The sequence below is a fragment of the Leucopleurus acutus genome (assembly GCF_964270905.1).
Source record: "Leucopleurus acutus genome assembly, chromosome: 3".
NCBI lineage: Eukaryota > Metazoa > Chordata > Mammalia > Artiodactyla > Delphinidae > Leucopleurus > Leucopleurus acutus.
In genome coordinates this window covers 59,469,545-59,489,237 of record NC_139145.1, presented here as the reverse complement: position 1 = coordinate 59,489,237, position 19,693 = coordinate 59,469,545, and the positions used below count along the sequence as shown (strand labels likewise).

At 44.2% G+C, this 19,693-nt stretch overlaps 1 protein-coding gene across 1 annotated transcript in view; it reads right to left on the bottom strand.

Moving 5' to 3' along the window:
- NRG2 (neuregulin 2) overlaps positions 1 to 19,488 on the bottom strand; it is a 179,017-nt gene extending 159,529 nt beyond the window's left edge. Inside the window, exon 1 of the mRNA XM_082836860.1 lies at positions 18,766 to 19,488. Coding sequence (XP_082692986.1) covers positions 18,766 to 19,459 — 694 coding nt within the window. The 5' untranslated portion in view covers positions 19,460 to 19,488. The remainder of the gene's footprint in view (positions 1 to 18,765) is intronic.
- Positions 19,489 to 19,693: the final 205 nt, after the last annotated feature.

The window sequence follows — 19,693 nt, the reverse complement described above, 5'->3', positions numbered from 1 at the left end:
TATGCTGTGTTCACAGATGGTGTGGGTAGCCCTACCCGGGGGATTTGCTATAGCCAAAAAGCCTGTTCTCTCTGTTGACAAATGCCAGCAATCACTGTAATCTAGGCTGCCATATGGTTCACCCAGCCCTGTAGTAAAATCGGTTCCTTGGGGATATAGAGAGACCAAACAGGCCAACTCTCCGATATATGGAATCGAGGGAGATCACCTTGAGCTAGCCCCACAACAAACAGGAAGGCACAGAGTGTCCAGGACAAGCCAACACCCAAGCGGATGCAAAACCCACGTACCCTGAGGTTCCTGTCAACTCCACCTACCCCTTGCCTGGAATCCTTACCATGGGCCCAACAAGCCCCCTCCCTCAAGACTCTTGAGACTCCCCTAGAGGAATCCACGGGCCAGCAAGGGCAGAGAGAAGAGGTGGCCCTGCTCTCACTGTGTGGAGAGAGGTGCCCAAAGTCGTAGTTTAATTTCTGTTTTCATAGCATCTGGTCCTGAGGGCCATTAACAGAGTAAGACAATTTCATCCCTGAGCCAGCTCTTCTAATTTAGGAGGGACACTCCCCATCTTTTGATCAACTATTCGTCATTTTCCCCATTCTTTCTCCTTTGTGTATTTCAAATGCAGGAAGAGGTCAGGCCCCCATCATCTTCCTAAATTGCCCCAAGCCCTCCCATCTAATTATCACAATCACAGACTTGGGGAGGCTGTTCACATTTGATACTCAGAATGGAATACAGGGGAGGTCTAGCTTCAAGAAAGAAATTTAGCATTCTAGGCGTCCAGACTGTCCCTCAGCCCAGGATTTTGCTAAAATTTTCAAAGTACAACTATAAACCCCTGCAGGCTCTATTTTGATGGCATGCCACTTACCCAATTAGCCTGAAACACTCTCTCCACCCCACTTCTCATAGCTGAAGAAAGCCCCTTGTCAGCTCAAAACAAAGCCCAGGGTATAAGGACAGCCTGCGCAAGGTCATACAGAAAGCTGTGGGCTGAGACTGGACCAGGGAGGCTGATTTCCAGGAAGGACTCTCATCATTTGAAAACAAAACAACAAAAAACCTCACAAAGCCTGCATAGTCTCCTCTTCCTTAACTAAGGACACTGCTCAGACTCCCCTCCTGGCCACTTAAAAGAAGCTCCTGTCACTTCTGACTGCTTGATTCAGATTGCAATTCTGCCATCCACTTGCCCCCAGTCACCCTGTCTACATCTTAAGGCCCTAATATCTCCTACTTGTCTGCGGCAAAGCAGAAAGCTCTGGGTACCAAGAGGACCCTGGATATATCACTTGTGATGAATAAGCCTTCTCTTAACTTGAGTTGATTTTGAACCAGCTCTCCTGGCCATGCTCGTTGGGTATGGCACATGTAGGTACCTAGAATCACACAGGAGAAAAAATCATTTCTTCACTCATTTCCCCCTCAATTAACATTTACTGAGCTCCTATAACATGCCAAGAACCATGAAGGTGATAGGGATACAGTGGTACACAAAACAGCCAAATTCTCCTATCCCTGAATAATCTTTCTAAGATACTTCTCATAGAAGCTAATAAAACACAGACTCCAATCCACATATCGGAGATTTGGTATTTTTTTGCTATAAATAGCAGCAACAATGACAGCGTAAGAGTCCAGGGCTTCCCTGGTGGAGCAGTGGTTGAGAATCCACCTGCCAATGCAGGGGGGACACGGGTTCGAGCCCTGGTCTGGGAAGATCCCACATGACGCAGAGCAAGTAAGCCCATGAGCCACAACTACTGAAGCCCATGTGCCTAGAGCCAGTGCTCTGCAACAAGAGAAGCCACCACAATGAGAAGCCCATGCACCGCAACAAAGAGTAGCCCCCACTTGCCACAACTAGAGAAAAGCCCACATGCAGCAACGAAGACCCAATGCAGCCATAAATAAATAAATAAATAAACTTATTTTTTTTTAAAAGGGTCCAATGTATGCAGCACTATTTACAATAGCCAGGACATTGAACCAACCTAAATGTCCATCAACAGATGAATGGATAAAGAAGATGTGGCACATATATACAATGGAATATTACTCAGCCATAAAAAGAAATGAAACTGAGTTATTTGTAGTGAGGTGGATGGACCTAGAGTCTGTCATACAGAGTGAAGTTAAGTCAGAAAGAGAAAAACAAATACCGTATGCTAACGCATATATATGGAATCTAAAAAAAGACAAAAAATGGTACTGATGAACCTAGTTGCACGGCAGGAATAAAGATGTAGACATAGAGAATGGACTTGAGGACACAGGGTGGGAGGGGGAAGCTGGGGCGAAGGGAGAGTAGCATGGACATATATACACTACTGGATGTAAAAGAGTTAGCTAGCAGGAAGCAGCGGCATAGCACAGGGAGATCAGCTCGGTGCTTTGTGACTACCTAGAGGGGTGGGATAGGGAGGACGGGAGGGAGGCTCAAGAGGGAGGGGATATGGGGACGTATGTATGCATATGGCTGATTCACTTTGGTGTACAACAGAAGCTAACACAGTATTTTGAAGCACTTATACTCCAATAAGGATCTATTAAAAAAAAAAAAAGAGTCCAAGGTAGCACTTTGTAACTAAACCAGCCTTCCCATTTTCATCTAAAGTGGCAGCCTCAATTTACCACTTTCATACCTCTACCAGCATAGTGCATACCTAGGCCAATCTCCTTTCATGCACCAGATGCTTATTCCCAGTTTCCAGTTCTAATCCCAAGGTAAAATCCATTCTCTCAAGTCACCATGCAGCTATTAGTCATTAACTTATATAAGGCATCAAAGAATAACTGAGATACATCCTTTGCTACAGTTCCATCTTGCACTCAAGAAGCTCTCCACTTGGAGGACCACACACACATACCCTGCTTCCCCAACCAATTACGCTAAGCGGTAGGATAGACCATTATGATTACAGAAGAGCTATGAACTACTACAGAAACATGCCATGGTCCATTTGGACTGAGGGGATCAGAAAAAGCGCTGAGGAGAAGTGAGATCTGAGCTGAGCCTTGAAGGATCAGGAGGTTAGCAACTGACAGAGAAGGAAATGAAGACACACCAGAAAACAGAATGTGCAAAAATGCTATGGAAGAAAAATGTAAAACGTGTTTGAAATGTTCAAAACACTACATTTTGGCTATAGCAAACAGTAAGTGTGGAAAAGCAGGCTAAAGGCTTAACGGCAGGTGGGTGTCGGTTGTGGAAGGCCTCGCATGTTATGTGAAGGAGTTTTCACTCTATTCTACAGATAATAAAAACCTATTGAAGATTTCTGGGTTGGGCACAGAGAATTACTTTTAGAAAGCTGATGCCATCAATAGACGACAGATGGAAGAGAGCGGAGACTCTGAAAATTGGGGATTCCATTTAGCAGCCACAGTGGCAGCCTAAGTGAGATATAAGTACCCAACTAGAGCCTCATGAATGAAAAGAATTAGATTGAAGGTACTTGCAATAGTCAAAATTGTCATCACTTCACAATGTACTATATACAGGGGATGGAGGTGAGAAAGGAACCAAAGCTGGTTTTGAGGTTTCTAATGGCTTGGAAGAGTAGATGGATTGTTATCTAGGATGGGAGTGTCCTAGACAGAATAGGATATGGTAAGGAGACTATAATGAGCTTAATTTGAGACACTGTGAATTGTATCCTTTGTTAAGACCTCAGAAAGATCAAAGGCAATGCCTTTGACTTGCCTCCAGGCCCTTTCCATTAAAGAATAGTGATTCCTTTAGCCTGGAGAATAGTGTCCACAGCAGCCCCACAGGGAGCTCAAGGTAGAGAACAGCTTATCTTGATAAGATTTGTAGGTATGGCTTTTGTCTAATGTAGGGAACCTTGATAAGATTCATAGGCAAACCACAGATTTTTTAAAAGAAATATAGTAGCAGGAACACCATCAGTTTGGACTAAGAGGGACCAAACAGTGCAAAATGAAAAGAAGCTTTTGGGCCCCCAAACATCTACAAGTAGGAATCAGCCTGAGTGCACTGTACAAAATTTTTACTTTTTATATATGATGTTTTGACATCTTAAAAAACCATTTCTGGCTGGGGAGGGACTGCCCCTCCCAGGGCTAGCCAATTCTTAGAAACAGCAAAGGACTCAGCCAGGAGAAGCCCTTTGATGTGCAAACTAACCAATCCAGAGCCATGTCTCCTCTATGTGCCCTTTAATCATCCCAGGGCCAGGTACCAGGCAACCAGGAACCACCCCTATAACTTAGAGCCCATCAAAGTTATTCAAACAAGCCAATCCTAAACTGTTCACCCTGCCCTGCCTTCCCCTCCCCAAGGACACCCCAATAAAGGTTTCCACCGAATGTTTCCCCTTTCCAGTCTTCTGCCACCTGACCAAAACCTGGTACCTCCCTGTGTTCCTGTGTGGCAGGCAGTGACCCCCCCATCTCTAGGACCAATCAATATAGTTAGCTCGTTGTTTTGTGTGCCTCTCCTGTATCTCCTCCTCTTGTGGCCACACTTGACTAGACATCACCTAAAAGAATACAGAACTGAGGACACTACTTAGCTGCAAACACAGGCTACATTTTTTGGAAAAGGAAGGATAATTAGAAGGCAAAACCATGAGCCCATAGGGTAAAACCAAGAGCAGTGGAGAATCATTCCCAGGCAATAGGACTGAGCCCTACTCATGTGCCAGGCCAGATTGCAGAACTGCTATGGACTAGGACTGCTGGTTCCCCTCTTTCTAAATGGGAACATCTACCCCAGATGGAAGACTAAGAAGACATAAAAACTAAATGGGATGTGGGGGAATTCCCTGGTGGTCCAGTGGTTAGGACTTGGTGCTTTCACTGCCGTGGGCCCAGGTTCAATCCCTGGTCGGTGAACTAAGATCCCAGAAGCTGCTCAGTGTGGCCAAAAAAAGAAAAAAAAACAAACAAACCAATGTGATGTGGGATCCTAGACTGGATCCTGGACCAGGAAAAGGCCATTAATAAGACAATTGGGAAATTTTGAATAAGGTCTATATAGATCAGTTAATACTATTGTATCAATACTATTAATTTCCTGGTTTTGATAATTTTACATAGTTGCCTAATTTGGGGAAGTTGGGGAAAGAGGATTCTTTGTACTATTTTTGCAACTTTCTTATAGATCAATTTATTTTAAATTTCAAAATTTTAAGTAAAAAATAATAAAGTCATTTTACAATGTTCAAGTATTACCAGTTTTTAAAAGGGGGCATCGGGCTTCCCTGGTGGCACAGTGGTTGAGAGTCCGCCTGCCGATGCAGGGGACACAGGTTCATGCCCCGGTCCGGGAAGATCCCACATGCCGCGGAGCGGCTGGGCCCGTGAGCCATGGCCGCTGAGCCTGCGTGTCTGGAGCCTGTGCTCCACAATGGGAGAGGCCACAGCAGTGAGAGGCCCGCGTACCGCAAAAAAAAAAAAAAAGGGGGGGGCATCTATAGCAGTTATCCTATGTCTATTCCAGCATTGTATGGGGGTTGGGGGTGGGGGAGGTGGAGGGCAGACGACTTGTCTCTTTCATTGACATCCTTCAGGTCAAGAGGAACAGAATTTGAGTTGCTGTCCCCAAGGAACCGCATGAGAGGAGCCTCATTTGTACCCAGACCTAATTTAGATGATGAAACCCTGGCACTTGAGCCTAAGCCTGAGGCCATATAGATGAGACTTTTTGGAGGGAGGAGGGTCTTGGGTGAGGATGAGTGTATTTTTTTTTTTAATAAGTAAGTATACATTGGAATTTGAATGCAATGACCAGGATGAGTGTATTGTTGTTTCAAAACATGTCCACAGATTCCTTGACAATCCATCCATTGAGAGGTAGAGTCTAATTCTGCTCCATTTGCATCCAGTCAAGCCTTATTAACTCTCTTCTGAGAAACAGAACGTGGTGGAAGTGATGCTAGTGACTTCTGCGGTTAGATCATAAAAGACAATACAGCTTTTGCCTGGCGCTCTCTATGCTCACTCATGGACCTTGCCACCACGTTGTGAGGAAACCCAGGCAAGGTCGGTCTCTGGCCCTCAGTCCCAGCTAAGCTCCCAGATGAGAACCAGCCAGCATCAAATGCTAGACACGTCAGACAGGAAACTTAGAAATGACCCAGTCTCATCTACCAACTGCTCAGCTACCATCTGGCCAAAAACTACATAAGAGATACTAAACCTCCTAGCTGAGCCCAGTCAGTCTCCAAACTGTGAGCGATAATAACATACAATGACTGCTATTTGAAGCCACTATATTTTGAGGTGGTTTGTTATGCTGCAATGGATAACTGAAACAACGTGCCATCGGCAGTTGGAAACTGGGACTCAGAAAAATTAAGGGACTTTTCCCAAGTTCACATAACCAGTAAGGAAGAGTCAGGATTTTAATATCAGTCTGAATCCAAAGCCATTCTCTTTCAACTAACAATAGACGTGGCAATAATAGTAATTGCAGCTTGTCTGCATTGAATGTTTTCTACAAGCAGGCACTGTTCCAAGCACTTTACAAGGAGTAACTCACTGAATCCTTATCACAATGCTATGAGGTAGGTATTATAATTAGCCCCATTTTACAGTTGAGGAACCTGAGACACAAAATGGTCAATTTGCCCAAGGTTATACAGCTAATAAGTCATAGAACCAAGATTCACTCTTCAAAGTTGGCTCCAGAGCATGCAGCCTTAACCACTACGCTATGTAGAGTTGAAAATTCAAAACAGATTATGTAAGTTGAGAAGAGAAGCAAGGACAATCCGTTAAAAACTGTACCCTTTACAAGAAGCTGAAAAGAAGAGCCAGTGATGGAAGGACCTGAGAAGGAAGCGGGAGGGGAAAGAACCAAACACTACATCTACAACATAGTGGAGGAACTCATGGCAGGATCCACGAAGCAGCTTCAGTCTTTAAGGTTGAACAGGTCAACTGCAAGCCAACCATGACCTCTGCCCCAAACTCACAGTTGGCAGTAACAAACTCTTTCAAAGAAAGGAAGCTTTGAACCATAGAATGGAGAGTAACATCCATTGGATTACCCCCGACTCACGTAGACAGAGCAGCACTACTGGCCTTTTCTACTCTTCCTCTTTCAAGGGCAACGCTCACCCACTCTCACCCATAAATACTCTGGAATTATGAAGCTGCTACTTAACTTCAGAGCTGAGAAAAGTAAACTCTTACACTTCCTTTAAAAAATATAGTTCGTGGGACTTCCCTGGTGGCACAGTGGTTAAGAATCCTCCTGCCGATTCAGGGGACATGGGTTCAAGCCCTGGTCCGGGAAGATCCCACATGCTGTGGAGCAATGAAGCCTGTGCACCACACCTACTGAAGCCTGTGCACCTAGGGCCCGTGCTCCGCAACAGAAGAAGCCACCACAATGAGAGGCCTGTGCACCACAACGAAGAGTAGCCCCTGCTAGCCACAACTAGAGAAAGCCCGTGAGCAGCAACGAAGACCCAACACAGCCAAAAATAAATACATTTTTAAAATATATATATGGTTCGTGACCTTGGCCCAATGAAGACCATCAAACCCACTGGGACCCTTTATCAATATGATGTTTTCTTTTAGATACAGCACTAAAGTTTCAAGTGATCCCTTCACAGAACTAATCTTAAAACCAATGCCTTTAAGTCCTACTTCCATACAACAAGCTCTGGGCCTAGTGCAGACCCTTCACCAGAGGCTCTGAGGCTGTGACACCACACAGAAGAAGCACAAAGCCCACATTATATGTGGGCAAAGGTAGAAGCTGGGGTAAAATCGGCAGAGGTGACAACAGTATTCCCAAGGGAACCAGTCTCAGCTCCAGCTCCCATTTGCCCTCTCAGTTAGCTGAGTGCATACCACGCACAGTGGAAACCTACTCAGGTGATTTACATACTGAGAAACAAAGACAGCCAACTCCCAAACTGGGGGCCACCCATGTGCCTCCCTTCAACCTACAAATTAGATTCTTTCCCAGCAGCAAGGAGTTTCTCTCAGAGGTGGTGATGTCTTGTTCTGCCCAGAGTATACTACCTGGCTCCACATCCAGTGGAGCCTGGCCCAGTATTGGCCAGAATCACTTGGGCCGAGCCCCAGAGGTGCTATCTGAAAGGGATTACTGTCAGTACTTGGCCAGGACAATTTAATGCACGTGTTACTAAAAGGCCAGTGAATGTTACTAGCCTTTTTGGAGAAAGCATTTCCTCTTGAAAAGGAGACCTAGAAATATAGGAGAAGCTTTCTTGGGAAAACCCCATATTTTGTCTAAAATGAACCAGACCTGCGAAAAGTTTAGCCCAATTTGTTGGATATAGTCCCACCCACGTAGGTACCTATCTCTTGCCTTGTTCCTATTTTCCCACTAGGTCCATCAGACCTAAAGTCCAAGAAAGGATTGTGAACTTTGTACTAGAAGTTTCTGGAAACTTCTCTGGTTCTTGGGAACAGGGGCTGAGGGATGGCTGTTATATTTATGACGTAAGCAAGTATGACAGCAGGCCTAAGTAGAAAGGTAGGAGCTAGATGGGATAAGGTGGGAGGGGTGGAGCCCCAGGTAAGAGGGTCTCAGAAGAGAAACCCACCTGAACAGACTGTGAAAAGGAAACCATCTAAGAGTGAGCAGTCAGACAGGCTGCCTTTGGAAACTCCAGTGTCCTTTGAAAAAAATCTTCACCTGTGGGCCTTGGTTTCATTCTGTGACAAATGAGTCATGTCGTGGTCTGAGTCTTCTTTCTTCCTTTTAAAAACATTCTTCTTTTTATTATTATGTTTCTCTGAAATTCAATCAACCAATGACAATGTCGGGAAAGTCGCACTGTATGCAGCCCTGCTGTTATTTTATTTCTCACTCAGAGACAGGAATTCAGACACAACAGATCATCTACTTAATCTACATGTTCCGTCCTGACTGGTAAATAAACTCTCTTCTCTAAAGCCATATAAAGTTACTCCAGAGGAGAGCTATCAGTTGGGTTGTGCTTGTGAAATTCATTACTGGCCTAAGCAACATGGTGAAGTGCTGTACTGAGATTTTATGTATGGCCACAGGCACCAGTGAAAGGAACTCTGACTCGCTGAAGCTGAGGGCCACAGCCTTCTGCAAGGTGATGACTAGGGGTCCTTAGGAGCCCTAGGCTTGAAGAGAGCTCCCTCTGGAGAGGCCCCTCCCATCCCCACCCAAGGGGATTCAGCCAAGGAGACATGGCAGAAAAATGTCTCATTTCAAGGCAAAGACAAAAGAATGAACATACTAAAAGAGAGATGTGAAGAAATATTAGGTTTCTACTCCCTACCCTTTCAGAAGAAAAGAATGATCTAAGAACCAGTACTGGCTTCCAGAAGGCCCCAAGCTGCCTACAGGCAAAAAGGTACAACCACTCCTAATTTGTGATCTCAGCTTACTACAGAAGATGCCTGGTCACACCTCTTACCTCTTTAAGGTATTCAGCCTGAAGCATGAACAGGCCAGGGTAAGAGACTCCAACTGACCATTCCAGTGAGAAACCAGAATGGGGAATAACCAAAAAGCTTGCATGGCAAGTGAAAATGGAGAATTTTGCAGAATGCGAACTAACTAAAAGATAGGAATGAAACACAAGCCAAAATATTGACATGTATGAGGTAAACCACCTAGAGATAATTCTAAAACTCAAGAACAGAAAATTACTGCAAGAAATTTTGCAAGAAAATGAAGAAACTATGCAAGAAAATGAAGAAACTATGGACTATCAAGAAAAAACAAACAAAACTGAAACATAACTGAGAAGCAAAATTCTGCCCTTTATCAAAATGTCTGAAGACATTCTCCATGGTTGGTCTAGTCCTTAAGCCTGAGCTGTCATTTGAGGAATCTCGAAATTTGTCTAGGACAACGTGGTCTTTATAAAGAGAAAGCAAAGGTCTCACTTTTCCCTTACTTGGCAATAGCCAGTAGTCAAATATTTACTAAAACATATTTTAAGTTTCAGGCCCCAAAGATCTTACAATCAAGTGAAGGACCTAAGACACTGACCCATCAAAAGATAATTAACAGTGCATGGCATTAAATGATGTGTCATATAAGTGATACAGGCCATAAATACTAAAAGTCTAAGAACAAGAAAAAACAATACTTCCTAAGGTCAGGGATGTGTGGCCAGTCCAGGATCTGAGGGGTAATAATACCCAACAAATATTTAGAGGAATGACTCAAAGCAGAGTCTTTGTCTTACAAACATTTAAAGAGCAAAGTTTCATACTTCCAATGGGTACCACACATCAATTAATTAATTAAAATTAAACCCCACAAAATGCCACCTGTTACATGCCCATACCTGTACCCCTCTGACCCTGGGCAGCCACCAGACCCATCCCAACCCAGTGCAGAGAAACAAGGAAAGAGTATGAATGATTCAGTGTGAATCTACCCCCAACTCTGGAAACCCCCAAATCAAAGCAGGATGAGTCAGGGACCTTCTTTCTTTGAAAGAAAAAAGGATGCTTTCAGCCATTTTCCAGTGACTTTCAGCAACTCCTCCTAACAACAATACAATGTAAGATAAGACCTGCCGAAGTAAAAAAGCAGACCTGGCAGGACTCCAGAATGTGGACCCTTGGTTGACCCCACAAGCATGATGAAATTTTGAAATGGTCATTTTGAAGTTTGAGTCTTAGTCCTCCCATTTGTGAAACAGAGAAAAGCAGTTTCCATCCGTGGGCTTCTCTAAAAATTGACTAAAACAGATCCATGGACACATCAAGATTTGCAGCCTACTTGGGACCTCTATAGGACCAGCATTCATACCCTGGACTCACATGGGCTTCCCTACAATTAGACCGTACACATAATACAGTTTTCAGTAAAAATTTCTCCCCTTGTCTGCCTCCAGTCCTCCAGAACTTAGTATTTTCACTTACTAGTCTTCCTGCTCACATTGGTCTAAGTTAATAAGATTTTGTTAATAACACTTATTGAGCAGGTGCTGTATTAATTATTTTACATGCATTATCTCATTTAATACTCATAGCAATCCTATTAAGTGCTATCACTATCCCCATTTATAGGAAACTAAGATACAGAAAGTAATTTGCCCAACATCACCCAGTTAGAAAATGTAGAAAATGGTTTCCAAACCCAGGTTCATCTGGCTGTAGAGCACAAACGCTTAGTCATTACACTATATTTAGCAGACATTTTTTTTTTAAAGGAAGAGCATCTATGAAAAACCTTCAGCTAACATCATACTTAATAGTGAAAGTCTAAATGCTTTCCCCCAAGGATGCTCATTCTCACTACTCTTATTCAGCATTGTACTTGGCAGTTCCAGCCAGTGGAATAAGGCAAGAAAAAAATAAAGGCAAACAGATTAGAAAGGAAAAAGTAAAAATGTCTTTTTTTTCACTGACAATACAGTCATGTACATAGGAAAAAAATCCTTAAGAAATCTACCCCCCAAAACGTTACTGAAATGAATAAGTGAATAACTAATACAGGATACAAAGTCAATATTTTAACAATTATCTTTCTATATACTAGCAATGAATAAGTGGAAAACAAAATTAAACAAAAATACCATTTACAAAAGCACCCAGAAAACAAGAAGTACTAAGGAATAAATTTAACAAAATGTGACCCATTCACTGAAAACTACAACACGTTATTGAGCTGCTTTTAACTGAAACCTTCAAATACTACTTACATAATTACAAATAAACTCATCAGTCTAGCACTCAAGATGGGTGGGAATATAATCCTAATTTACTAGGATCTTTGCCCATTTGCTCCTTTCATCCTGGTTATTTTGTATACTACAAACATGCCCCTCGGCCACTGAAAATGCTGCTCTGTCTGCATGGAATTGATTTAATCAATCAGTTCATCTCTCTCTATCCCTAAACCACCTCTACCTCTTCTGTCTCTGACTATTAGAATCCCATCTCAAACTGCTTCTCCAAGAAACTTTCTTTAATCCTCTAACCAGATCTTTCTTTCTTTTATGACTCTTCCCCTCCTCCCAAAAGCACTATGTTGGTGTATCTTATGGCATTTGTCATACTCTAGACTGAATTACTGTTATATCTTTGTACTTCTAGATTGTAAGCTCCTTGGTGACAGGGACTGTCTGATGCAATTCCCCTAAAGTACCTAGTTCTTCACACAGAGCACATTTGTTGAAGCAAACATTTGAAAGATGGAAATGAAAGAAAGCTCTTTTAGTAATACAACCTCTGGGATACCAAATTGCATCACTGTCCCAATCAAATTAATGATGTCCTGACTTTCCCATGGTTGGACCAGGTATTTAGCCATGTGGTAACCTTCCTTATATTTAATTCTGAGGAATGTTAGTTCAGCTTGGCTTCTGTTAGTTGGACCAATATCAAGATCAAGACCAAGTAAAACATCCCAGCCTAAAGGACAAAGACAGATCCTCAGTCTGTATAAACAGACGAGGGAGGGAAGGAGGAGGGGGAAGCCAATGTCCTAAGCACAAAGCAGGAAATCATTGAAGGAAAAAAAGAACCATTAAAGATTCTGCTTCCTAAGAGAGAATAAAAAGTAACCTGAACATCACATCTTGGGGGTCTGTGTTGCTAGTAGAATAAGGAAACTCCCTAGGATACCTGTGCCTCTGCTACTCTGGAAACATCTGCAAGGGCAAATGGAATGTTAACTACCTCCAGCCCCACCCCAGGAGGCAAGCAGCACAATCAGGTTCTGAGCTGAGGCACAGAGAAGAGCTAGAGGCTCTGTCCCAGAGAAGGTCCCTGGAGAGGCTATTTGGATCTCACTGCATGTACAAAGCAGGAAGGGAATGTCACTGTAGAATGGAGCTTGCCTGCCACACTCTGCCAACAGCAACTAGCCAGAGCAAGAAGGCTCCTTAACTCAACCTCATTCCATAATTATCAAAAACATCACAGCTGGTTAGCAGCAAATGATCTCAGTCAAGTGTGGAATCTCTGTCTTTTGACCCCAGATTGGCAAAAGCTTCCCAGCTCTTTGCCTGGGTACAGCATGTCCTCTTTCATGTCATCCTAAAGCCTTTTAATCATCCTCCAGGTTTGCTTCAGTTCCTACAGGCTTGCTTGAAACATTACTCACCAAGATTCATTTGTGTGTACTGTTGTTTTTAAAGGAGTCTACTTGAACTTCACATAAGACAGTCATTTTTTCAAACGTCATAATTTAGCACGTCCGCTGCTCAATTCATCTACTTTCCTCAGTTTTCTAAAGAGCTCCCTATATCATCTCTTGAAATTCACAAACTGGGTTTATCTCTATGTACAAATTCCAATAAGTAAGTGGGGAGGGTTAATTCACGGGAAACAAGTAAGACAAAAATCCCCATTTCACACACATCCATCCAAACTCAAAATTTGGAGGGAAATTTCTTTTACCTTTGATGTAAATTATACTAACAACGCTTCAGACCCTGAAAAGAAAGACCCAAGAACAAGTGTCAAAGACTGCACAGGGGAAACTTCATTGATAGTGAGATCATTCCTTTTTCAAGTCAATGTTCAAAATTGCCATATGCCACTAAACCAACAGGCTTTAGAGGGTTAAGACGTCCCACTGTTTAGATTTGCATATTTGCTTTCCCCTACTTATCCAAATGGCAATTCCTCGATCCTCTGAAATTTTAACACTACGTTCAAATCAGTTACCTTAAACATACTTCAAAATAGTATTCAAGTGGCTAATTCCCCCTGGAGTCATACCAGCTATACATGAATATGATCAAAATCAACCTCTTCATCAGCAACTGGGGTCTTTGGTTTCTAAATGAGAATCAAAGCAATCATGCACTGTGGAGTTTTCTCTTCCCATATATGGGATCATGTGATTTCCCACATGGATGCTATTGTGAGATTACCTACCAAGAGTGTAAACAGTGGGAACTGCTGTATGGGCAGAGCTGCAGCCCTAAAGCTCAGTGACAAACCTTTGGATCTCTCCTTTGAGCATCCCAATTAAGACTCACAAAATTCACTGCCATAGAAAACTTCTTAATGGCAAAGTATCTGAAAAATAAGTTGGTATTTTTATTCCTCACTCTAGGGTTATATTTGTAAGGCAGGATACTGGTTAAGATCTTGGATTAGGTTTAAAATATATATATATATACACACACACACACTACTTGGGAAGAATTTACCATAATATTGGCTTAATGGCAAAATTAACATTCTCCATCTGTTAAGAAAAAAAATAAGATTACTTTGAAAAAACATTTTGCTTTTAGAGAAATACACATTTCAAGAATATGTTATAATTGCCTAAGAGCTGGGTAGCTGAGGACAGGGGTAAGAAGAAGACTTTTCACCGTATATTTTTATGTGCTTTCTAAGTTTTGAACCATATGAAAGTGTTACATATTCAAAAATATAAATACAACTTTATAAAGGAAAAAATTAATGACATATTTGCTATTAGGAAATGAAATTAAAATGTCATAGATAGGGACTTCCCTGGTGGCGCAGTGGTTAAGAATCCACCTACCAATGCAGGGGACATGGGTTCCAGCCCCGGTCCGGAAAGATCCCACATGCCCCGGAGGAACTAAGCCCATGCGCTGCAACTACTGAGCCTGCGCTCTAGAGCCCAAGAGCCACAACTACTGCAGCCCGCACACCTAGAGCCCATGCTCCACAACAAGAGAAGCCACCACAATGAGAAGCCCGAGCACCGAAACGTAGAGTAGCCCTCGCTCGCCGCAACTAGAGAAAGCCCGCACAGCAACAAAGACCCAAAGTAGCCAAAAAAAAAAAAAAAAAGTCCTAGATAATAAAAGATGGTTAAGAGCCTTGGGACCAAGGAGAAGTTAGTCACCTAGCTAGTTAATATAACACCCTCTCTAGCCCCCAAACCTTTTGTTAATTCAAGTTGATAGTTACCTTATTTTTGTTTAAACATGGGGGGGCGGTGATAACCTGCCTTCCAAAAAAAAAAAAAGAGGGTCTTCTTCAACAAGACCTAGATTCTCCACTGCTCAAATCCCATTAACACTAATCAGCACAATGATTAAGCACATTGTGGTTAAGTACTCTAGTTGATTACGACTCCTTCAGAAAAAAAGGTTCCCATAGCGACAGGTAAGGGCTATCATCAAACTCAGCTTTTCAGCACAGGACTTGATGTCACAGATAGGAGAGTTAAGATTGTTTTAGTATTAATCTGGAGGCTTGCTTTTTGAACTTCACTTGACTTCATCCATTCAAAAGACACTTATGAGAATCCCTCTGTAAGCCACCGGCAGTACCAAACATTGAAAGGCAGGAGAGCTAGGAGAAAGACCTCAAAGATAAGATATGGTTCCTGCCCCCAAGAATCCCAGTCTGCTGAGGAAAGCAGCCACTGAAAGAAATAATGACATTGTGATGGTAATTCTACCCCTAAATCTATAATCAAGCCTGTCCTCACCACTAGGACTGGTCAGTTTCTAATCTAGTTTCACTTTCCCCATCTTCAAGCTGCAGCACAGCTGGGTTTCCAGCTGGCTGGGGAAGAAAAGATTCTTTAAATAAACAGCACTTTAAAAATATGCAGTCGTTTTTGCTATACTGAATTTTGTGAACCACCTTGCTGCTCTAATATGTGAATCTGGGTGCCACATTAATTTAAAACTATCCTAAAGAACATAAAGTCCCCCAGGAATACACCTTTTCTAGCTTTAACAACAAAGTACACTATACGTTGGAAGAAAAAGGCAAATCATAAAGTCCCAAAGGAAGAATGATCTTTCTTTAAAAAAAAAAAAGATATCTATTGCATCTATTCAATAAGGAAACAATTTAAAAAAACATACACATATAGGAAAGCAAATGATAGAGTATGATTAAACCAAAATATATGCAACCGTCATTAAAAATGTAGGACTATTTGCAGAACAGGATGCTTTCATAGCATTGTACAGAGTTGCTAATCCCTGAGAGTCCTTTTCAAATCTTTTTCCTGTTCTTTCCTCAGAAGGCACAGAAAACACCTCCATATATGTAATCTGAGAAATGCAAAGATTTTACTCCACTCTTTACCACCAGAGGTAGTAATTTGGGATGAATGATACACATTAGATCTATAAAAATGCCCCTCTGGCACACATTGCTATTCCAGAAGGACTTAACAGGCTACAAGTCAACATTTCATAGTTGTGGTAAAATTAGCCATTTATGAAGACCTTTATCTCTCTGTATGGTACCTTATCCCAAAGTCCTGGCCCACCAAAACACAGCTTTCTGGACAATCTCCCTAGGAACCATACCTCTCAGAGCCCAGACAGGCTCACAGCTGAAAATGGCTAAATAAAGTACAATTTAACCACAGTTGCTCAATATAACGGCCATGATGACAGTTTCCAGGTGCCAGTTTCCCTATTTTGCAATGGGCAGATCTGCTCCAAGGAGAAAATGTTCCCAATGACCCTGTGGCCCAGACGGCTTTTTTTAGAGATAGAAAACAGAAAATGAATTTGTTAGTTATTTCCTGCTGAGCACGAGTAAGGTGTTGTGGTTAGTTAGGAAGATTTGTTTCCTTATTTAATATACCATTACTAGTGCATGTTTTCTTCAACCACATTGTAGAAAATAAGAAAATGTAGTTTATGCTCTTCTGTCATATTATCACCAGTTCCACAAGTTTCCTCTCACAAAAATGTCCTTTAATTTCTAATCCCCTTAGATAAAGCCCCCAAACTGACTGGTATCTATATACTATCAACTCAAAGCAAAACTTTTTGCACTCTAAAATGTTTACTCCCATACACTTTCCTGCCCCTTGATAATTTGTGATGTATGAGGGCCCTCTCGTTAGCAGTGATTGCAGTCCTAAATTTATCTTTTTGAGAACTATATTGCACATGCTATGTTCATAATATGAGATGACCACAACCTAAAAGCAGACTATATTTCTGAACCCCAGTTCTTTCATGATCTCCACATTCAACTATTAAGCTATTAAACACTCACTAAAACAAACAAGGTAGAATTGATGGAGGAAGGAGGAAAGGAGGAGGAAGACAGGGGACGATGACCATTGGGGCTCAGTGGACCAGACAAGGGATTATGTGGCAATGTGCACGATGCACATTCAGGAGCAACTCACTGAAAGCCAAAACAGAAGCTGTCCTTGGATAAGGTTCAATAAATGTTTTTACTATTTCCCACTGCACGATACAGTTCCACAGCTCCCCAAGGGATCTCAGACAAAATGCTTAACACAATAAAAAATTAGAAATTCTTAACTGGTCTCAATTTGTCATCATCAAACATTTCAGAGCATAAAACCAACACTAAAGAGCAGTCAACAATATTCCTCAGGACAATGTCAGAGAGATAAACTGCTGTTATCACCAAAGTTTCTTTCTTCTTATTAAGACACTGCAAGAGTCTTCTGATTAAAGTGGTCACAGTTTAACATAATACCTAGATATACTCTCACCACTAAACTAAAATTCGTCTCCTGAAGGACAGGGGTGGGGAGGGGGCGGGGGACGTGGGGTAGAAGGGAAGCTTTTGAAAGTCAAAGGCATTGATCTAGAAAGATGAGGGCAGCAAAACTTCCTACAAGCTGTTACACATTCTTTGCTACTCAAAGCCTATTTATACTACCCAGAATCACTTGGTAAACTAGTAAACACACCAACTTCTATGACAGACCAGGACATCTGTCACAATTCAGTGATTACACAGCGCAAAGTCACACTGCAAACACCAAATCCAGCCTTTAGGGATAAAATGAAACCCCAATATGAATAAGCACAAGACAAGCTAACATCAAACACTCCAGTCTGGGGACAATTTGGTTCGAAATATCTTACTGAGAAGTAAGTACTGGATTCAGGGACAAGAAAAAAAAAGATCTTAAACTGACATTTCTTTGACTTTTGACATTGGAGACCTCCATTCCCAGCCTCGCAGATCTACAGATTTCAGTGTTTTGTTTCTAATCACCTGCATTCCTGTTCAACACCCAACATCATGAAGATGAGATATGCAGTCAACACATCCTGCTGGTGAGATGTCAGAGCTGAACTTACAGCATTCAGCAGAAGTTACTCTATTTTGCCGTCATCACAATCAACACACCTAGGAAGATCTCCCAGAAACAGCCAAAAGAGGTGTCTGCTCACTAGCCGTGGAGGTTAAGAGAGGGCTGTGCTACCAGCTTAGAAAAGACAGGCAATCACGATGCAGAAAAAAACCCTGAGCCACATGGGGGACAGAAAACAGTAGCAGAAAAAGTCCCAACTCTGCCTGCGCCAGCGGTGTGGATGAGCTGACCGGGAGCCCAGGAGAGGAAGGAGGGGGCGGGGGCCATGATTCCCTAGGAGAACTTGTAAGCGGAGGCCTTCACAGCCTGGGAATCTGCCCAGCTGCTCCTGCAGACCCTGCCAGCCTGGGCAAGGCAGGCCCGTGGGAGCAGAGCGGGCAAGGCCTCCGAGGGTCACTCCTGACTCACTGAGCCTCGGGCCAGCAACACCAGGACCTCTCCGTTTTTCCTGCCGCTACTGGGCTATGATGGCAGTTTTCCAGCCCCACATGCCATACATCAGCCGCAGATCCCTGCTGGCACAGGCCAGCGCGTCCCCCCGCCCCCACCCCTGGCACACTTTGAGCCTGATCCTCCTTCTCCCCAGCCCAACACCCTCACCCACCATGCCAAACGCCCTGCACAGGGGCGGCCCCACCCCCCAGCGGCCGGCCGGGGCGCTGCCAGGCCTGGGCACCTGCAGCACCTCCCGCCCCACCCCCATTCTCCACAGCTTCGCCCCTCCCCCCTTTCTCTACCAGAGGGAGGGGGCGACTCACCGCAGTCAGTGCACAGGATCTTGCCCACCTCTTTCTTGAGGTTTTTGCCGTTGGTGTCAAGAGGGGCAAAGGCTGTCTTAAAGACCAAGGGCTGCTCCGTGGGCTCCAGGAAAAAGATGTAGCGCTGGTTCCTTTCGAGCGGCGCACAGGAGCCCACGCTGATCACCTGCTCGCGCTGCAGTCCCCCGCTCCGGAGCGGCCACTTGTCCAGCACCTTCACCAGTGCCACCCGACCCGAGGCGGGCGGCTCACGGGTGCTGTTGGAGCTGGAGCCGCCGGCCGGGGCCAGCCCCTGTACCTTGCCCTCAACCACCACGGGTGCCTTGTACGCCTGGTCCTGCACCGACTTGAGGCTAGGCGAGTAGCAGGCGAGTGACACACCGAAGAGCAGCATAGAGAAGCCGGGGGCCGGGTCGCGCCTCATGCCGCCGGCGGCTGCGGCTCGCGAGCGGGCGGCGGCTCTCCGGGCTGCGGGGCTGCGGGGCTGCGGCTGTTGCGACGGCCGCGGCTCTGGGGGCGCAGCGGGACGAGAGATGCCGCTGTTGCTGTCGCTGCTGCTGCTCCTGCTGCTGCTGCTCTCGCCGCCGCTGCTGCTGCTGCTCCTCTCGCTGCTGCTGCTGTCGCTGTAGCTGCTGCACCGAGCCTTCTCCAGTGGCGGCGGCGGCGGCAGCGCTGAGCAGCAAACCTGCCGCATCTGGCCAGGCCATTTGGGGGGCTCCGCCGCTCCGCCGCCGCCGCCGCCTTGGGAGGGGAAACCAGAGCCCGCTGGAAAACCGGAAACAGCGTAACGTTAGCGGCTTATAGCCCTCCACCCGCAGCCCGGGGAGGCGGCCCAGCTAGGGCAGGGGGCAGGCGGCAAGCGGGCCGCTATGCGCAGCGCGGAGGCGCGCAGCGCTCCCACCCTGCGCGCCAGGACCTGGAGGTGGAT